Here is a 6,820-nt window from a genome sequence, read left to right on the forward strand (position 1 = left end):
TTGCTTAGGAGGCTGCTATTTCTTTATTTTGTCATCATTATCTATTAAGTTGTGTTGTTGGCTCCCCAAAAATGCTTGCCATTTGGTAAGTTTTATGATTATGTCAAGGATGGGCAATGTAAATTTTCTTAGAAGGGCAATTCTGGCCTGGACTAGCTAAAATATTACACAGAGACCCTTATATAATTCTTTCTCATCGGGAAATAGTAATACTATTCGTAAGTGTTAGCCAACATTTGTTATATTAATTATTCATTTTTATTTCTTCCAAAAGAAATAAGCATATGACATATAGCTATAAAGTATTTTGCTTAAATAAATAATGATTGTATAGCTTTTTTTTTTTAATCCAGTATGTGTTTATTGAGATGGTTTCCCACTCATCTTGATTCAGTGCTTTTAGTGCTGCTTCTTCCTAAAGGAACATCCTTCTGTAAGCCTTGCTTTTCCTCCTGTAGGCTGGCAGAGGACAGTGGGGCAGCCAACACACAAAACTACCGTTTGTGCATGGCTAAAGACCGTGGTGATTTTATAGCATCCTGGGCATTTCACGTCCATGAAGTAGGAATTGGGGCTCTTCTCCTCTTTTGGGGAGGGATGAAGGAGATCCTTTGCAAGAGGCATGTTCTCATGTGGGTAGGTCATCACCGCCGGAAAGGATTGTATCACTTTAAAGAGCTTGTTTTAAATTTTACACAAGCTGGGATAAAAAAGTAGATATTTTCCAGCATGACTGAAACAATGATTTTCACAATATGATGTTAGGAACATGAAAAAAAAACTATATCACAGGCCAAGATTCACATTGGTAATAGTGTTGTTTCTTAATAAGCAGATATGTGTAAAGAGATCCCATACTCCTCCTAAATACTTTAATTGATATTTCACATCACAGAAGTAGGGATTATGTGTATAGGAGAAAAAGAATAAAGGTATGGCCATGAGGTAACACTACATGCCTTCCTTCTTTGAGAAGCTTGTGAATTTTTTTAATATCATAAAAAATGAAATATTGAAAAAAATGATTGGTCATCTTGGCAGTCATTTAAAATGGCTCTTTGTGGTTGGCTGGTTTTCCTTTAACCAAGTGATGACTGTTTCTCACACCGATTCAGGAATTGTGCGGCAGTGGATGAAAATGTACACGCACACATACATCCTGCCCCCCAGTCCCCCGGAATGTACAAATGTGTTGCTTGACTGACTTCTGAAGGTTGCAATTAGGGAATAAGTAAGAGCTCTATGTTCTGTTAGTTTTTTTGTCTGTGGTAGGAAACAGCAGACACTTTCTTCTGGAAGGTGATCAAATAGAAATTACATAAATTTAGAAAAAGAGACCATATCAGCCTAGAACTGCTTTGGACTTTCTCTGCCACCTGCAATTGTACCTGCTTCTTCATTGCCCCGCATTCCAGTCGGTGGGAGGGCCTCATACCCTACTCATCTAATCATTTATCTGGATTAAACTCAGTTATGAGTAGAATTTGTTCCTTTGTAGATTCAACTTTTTTTCTTGATTCCTTAGTTTTCCTCCACATTGGTTTATGTCTTTCCCTCAGTGTTTATACATCTCCAATACTAAAGTCAATTATCAAGTGAACAAATTTTCTCTTAGTTCTTCTTTCAATCTCCGTGTTTTTCTATATGCTAATCTACATATCCCTCAAATTCAATGAAACTATATTTATCAAAATTTTCAAAAAGCGGCCGGGCACTGTGGCTCACACCTGTAATTCCAGCACTTAGGGAGGTTGAGGTGGGGGGATCACGAGGTCAGGAGTTCGAGACCATCCTGACCAAGATGGTGAAACCTCGTCTCTACTAAAAGTAAAGAAAATTAGCCAGGTGTGGTGGCAGGTGCCTGTAATCCCAGCTACTCAGGAGGCTGAGGCAGGAGAATCGCTTGAACCCGGGAGGTGGAGGTTGGAGTGAGCTGAGATCACGCCACTACATTCCAGAATGGGTGACAGAGTGAGACTCCGTCTCAAAAAAACAAAACAAAAAATTTTTCAAAAAGAAACCTCCCTTTTTATGTTGTATATATTGATTAATGGTAGAATTATTTATCCAATCATCAAAGCCAGAATGGTAAAGGTTTATCTACTTAATGTCATGAATCTTCTTGCATAGTCCAGTTCCATGTTTTTTTGTTTGCATATTTGTAATTAATCTAAAAAAAAACTGGTATGCTTTCTTGTTTTGACTACTACTAAAGCTTATTATCTCAAATTTACTCACTTTTCTAGATGAAATTTGAAAGTACAGATAAATATAGAAAAATTAACCTCTGAGAATGGAAGAGATAGTTGACACAGAGGAAAAGGTGATGATTTTAATGTGTGACTGAATGTTGGAAACATGTGGCAGTATAATTTATTCCCTCCAGAACATCTTAGGACAGTAGTTCCATTTTTTAGAAAATTTTGCCCATGGAGATACAGTCATTTCTGCTATAATATAGTACATGCATTCTTACAAATCGCTATGTAGTTGTATTATGTAAATTCAAATAATAGAAGCCACAAGGCTTATGAAAAGTTGGAAGTAAGGGCACAACACTCTAAAGCTTTGTTAGAGATGTATTTTAAAAAAAAATAAAGACAGTAGCACAGTATTACATATGTCAAATGGTAAGAAAGGCAACAACACTACAAGAAATATGTCACATTATCTCAGAAAAGACCTGAAGTTTGCCTGTAGAAGTGGACATTGGAATGGTTGCAGCTTTTGATTTACTGTGAAATGGTGGGTGGAAGGTTATATGCAATTTGATGGAAAGTTATATGCCAAACTTGGAAAATATGTTTCATAAGACAGGTGGTAAACTCAAGTAGTTGGTAGCGTTTGAAGAGTGTTTTGTGTATTTGTCCAGATTTGATTCATGAAATGTTGTGTGTTCACCTAGTGTTTTTGCAGACAAATTTGTTCATCAATAGTTGGAAATTTTAGAGCTATTTTAGAGGGCTATGAGAATGAATTGAGATTGATCTAGCTTTTAAGCATCTTGACAGTTAAAAGAAATTAGGAAAAGTAGATAGACATGGGTAAAGCAAGAAATATGAGCCTCAGAAGATATGACAGATTTTTTTAATCCTTAGAAAGAAGGAAAATCAAATATAACAATGATGCCTTCTCTCGTGCTGCATTTGGGTTATTTTATAGTTTGCATTTGAATAAGCTGTAATGGGAGCTGTGACCTCAGGAGAAAGTAACATTATATTTAAGGCAAGAATTTGCAAACATTCAATTAAATGTAAAAGTATCCAGGACATAGCTTTAAGAAGGAAGGGAAGATTGGTTTATGGCAGTAGAAGAACAAAGCAGTCATGAAGATGAGAATATGAGAGAGGAAAAGTAAATAGATGTAACATTTCTTGAGTTAATAAGTTGGTTTAAGAGAAATATATATATTAGATTGCATAGCAATCTCAAAATATATATAATAGATTGCATGGCAGAGCAACCTATTAATAGGGATTTTGATGGAATTAATTCTAGATCACTCTTGCTCTAATGGAAGCAAGAGTGGTCACCTGTGATCTGTGGTAATCTGCTTTTAAGATAATATTTGTGCATCTGGGTTGGTTACTTTTAAAATTAGTTATTCACTGTTTTAGAATTTATGAGTACATTACGTGGGTGTGTTTTTATGTGAGTGCTTATTTATGAAGCCATGAATTAGTACGCTTCTGAGAAACCATCATATTCCATTAACCACATTACCTAAGTGTAATCACTATTTAATTAATGGGAAATTGAGAACTCATGTCAGACCCTCGAAAATTAAGAACTCACCTTCCACTTTGGTGAGAAGTAAGACAGTGTTTGCGTATTCTCCATATTCCTTCTGGTATCTTTATAAAGTAATGTATGTATCCACTATTTGATGGAGTCCAAATATTGGTGCCCTGTAGTAGCAATTTCCTGACTTTCTGTTTATCAATTAATGTATCTGTTTGTAACTCCTGAGCCTAGTGGATCATATTAATTACTTTTGTGACCCTAAGACTAAAGTGGTAACAGCTACTATAAATGCTTAGAAAATATACATTGAATTAACAAACCTAGGAATACGATACTGGAGTCTATTAATGGTGTATCTTGGCCAAATAGCAGATAACATTTCTAGGGGCACGATGTTGAAAGGTATGATTTGCCAATTTTGTCCAAGATCTGAAAGTAAAGGTCTACCTGGCATACCAGGAAATACTAGAAAACAATTAATCTGAGGAGAATCTGCCACATGACAGCTACCGTACCTGGAAGTATGCTTCAGTTAGGAACTCCTTAAGCATGGACAAATACGGCACCAACATAATAAAGGATAAGAACTTAAAAAATTAGGAGATACCTGTAAGTCACTATAATGAGAAACTATATATAGCTTACTATATATCATGTTACTAATCAGAGTAGTTACAGCTATGTTCAAAGAACAAATACTGGAAGGTCAGGTCAATAGCCATTGACCAGAGGTGGATAGAAAAGAAAAAGAATGGAATTCAAATTCAGAACACTCTGAAGAAACTGAGACAAGAACTTATGGCCCTATCCTTTGGCATTTATGATTAAAAACACACGAAATGCTCCTTCAGGGAAGAGATTTTCCCTCAACTCTCCAAATACTTCAGTTATGTTTACCTTTCCATGAGATTAGAGTTTGGACAGTACACCCTAGAGAATAAGCTGAGAAATGCTTGACTCACACAAACACTGTTATATAAAGGCTACCATAAATGTAGTGTTGTGACGTGTTACTATTACTATAATGGTTAGGGAGCCAAAGTCTATTTTGAAAAAGATTTTTTATGATGAAAGCTTTTGTAAATCTTGAAAGATAATTTTATAAGTAACATCAGCAATACTAAAGGCTTTTTGATTTCTTAAAATACATAATTCCTTTCGTTTTACATAAAGGAGCTAAAACTGATTGACAAGTGCTTTTGTTTTGCTTGCTTGTTTGTTTTGAGAAGACCAAATCAATGGACTGTGACTTAGTCCAGATTTTGGGTGGCCTAATGAGGCATGTCTTTTTATTTCATTTTTCTCATAAATGCACAATTAGTCCCCAGCTGCTTATCTTCAAAAGCTTAAATGAGATTTATCCGGAGGAGCACCCTTGTTCAGTAATGGTTACATAAAATGCTCATCTTCCTATTATTGAACCTTAAAATAATTTAATAATAAGTCTATGGCCAGTGTGCCGGGGTTTGTGTGTTTTGTTTGGATGGGTGATGGTGGTGATGAGGGATGAAGTGAAGGCTCCCCCTGTCTAAGCAGGAGCCAGAAACCTTCTATGAGAGAATGGACGAACACCACTGCTCACTAAAAATCAAACTTAGGGAAACTGGCTAAGATGGAATTGAGGGATACTGACAAAGTTCCTGCAGGAATAAAAAGTCTTTGAAATAAAATTACCTTTAAAGAAGAAATAAATGGATAAATGACATGCCCTGATCACTGAGTAGATAAAGTATAATATATTTTCCAAGTTTGTGAGGTAGTGACCCTAACTGGTGTCCTTTTAAAACTAAAATTGCAACCAATTGTGTTTAAAGATCTAATTGGCTTTTATTAGTGATTCATGATTCGGGTATCATCCCATCTATGAACCAGAGAGGTGTTTCATTGAGCTGAGCTGACTTTGTAGGCAGAAAAGTGCTGAAGAAAACAGAAATAAGTAAGAAAAAGTGAATTGGCCGTTTTAAAGTTATTTTCCTATAGAGTTAAGGCAGGGGGAACTTCTTTCTCAAGCTCGCTCAAGTTAACTGGCCTCTTTAGATCAGTTGCTATGAATCTCCTGTGTTTTGGAAAACTGGTCTGTTTTAAAGCTCAGTTTGATTACGTGGCCCCTAGCACAAATGACTTTCTTCTGGCTTGGTTTCATCTGTTACAGCCTAGTTAAAAAAAAATGGCCTCCCATCAATTTTTTTCAAAACTGGTTAATTACCCTAACCAGTTCTTCTGGTAACATATTTGTAACATGAGAAAGAAGATATTTGAGTAAATCAAAAAATTATAAACTTAGGAACTCTCACCAGTTTAGCACGGGGCCTTCCCTTACTACATCCTTGGGGAGTGCAATGTCTCTTCCTCCAAGGATCACTAGAATTGTAGCGGTACTCGCTGTCATGAAGGTTAAGGCAACATTGAGGTGGGGCTTTCTATTCACTACAGTTGCAAGGTTTTGGTGTTTTCTGAGATTCATGAATATGTGGTTTGCTGTCTGTCATTAATTTTGCAAAGTTCTTGGCCATTATTACTTCAAATGTCTTCTGCTCCATCCTTTCTTCTTCTGATACTCAAATTATGCATACACTTACGTCTTTTGACATTATCTTACAGTTTTGAATGGTCTGTTTTATCTTTTATTATCATCACATTTCAGTTTGTGAAGTTTCTAATGACCTATATTCAAGCTCACTAATTTTTTCCTTGGTTTGTTAGGTCTATTGATGAAACCGCTGAAGGAATTTGGACTTGCAGTGTATTTTTTAAACTTCTAACATTTCCCTTTTATTCTTTGTTAATGTTTTCAGGTATCTGCTTCAATTAATAATCTATTCTTATTAGTGGTCCAACTTTGCATGTTCACCCTTAACATCAATCAGAGTGATTTTAAATTCAAGGTCTGATAACTCCAACTTCTGTGCCATATTCGAGTCTGATTCTGGTGCTTCCTTTGTATCTTCATAGTATGATTTTTCTTGCATTCTGATATGCCCTGTAATCCACACTCAGGCTCCAGAAAATCATCAAAATTTATATTTAAGTACTTCTCCCAGTTCATGCCCCCAGCAGTTTTGCCTGCAGTTAGGCA

The 6,820-nt window shown here is 35.9% G+C and overlaps 1 protein-coding gene across 1 annotated transcript; it reads right to left on the reverse strand.

Moving 5' to 3' along the window:
- Nucleotides 1-398: 398 nt before the first annotated feature.
- LOC102132614 (small ribosomal subunit protein eS27-like) lies at nucleotides 399-624 on the reverse strand. The gene has a single exon (XM_005548909.5). The coding sequence runs from the start codon at nucleotides 622-624 to the stop codon at nucleotides 400-402; it is 225 nt and encodes a 74-aa protein (XP_005548966.5). The 3' UTR covers nucleotide 399.
- Nucleotides 625-6,820: the final 6,196 nt, after the last annotated feature.

This window comes from Macaca fascicularis, chromosome 3 (assembly GCF_037993035.2).
Source record: "Macaca fascicularis isolate 582-1 chromosome 3, T2T-MFA8v1.1".
NCBI lineage: Eukaryota > Metazoa > Chordata > Mammalia > Primates > Cercopithecidae > Macaca > Macaca fascicularis.

What these genes read in the sequence shown, in the direction of transcription:
- LOC102132614 (XM_005548909.5), bottom strand. Translation starts at nt 624, where the DNA reads ATGCCTCTTGCAAAGGATCTCCTTCATCCCTCCCCAAAAGAGGAGAAG.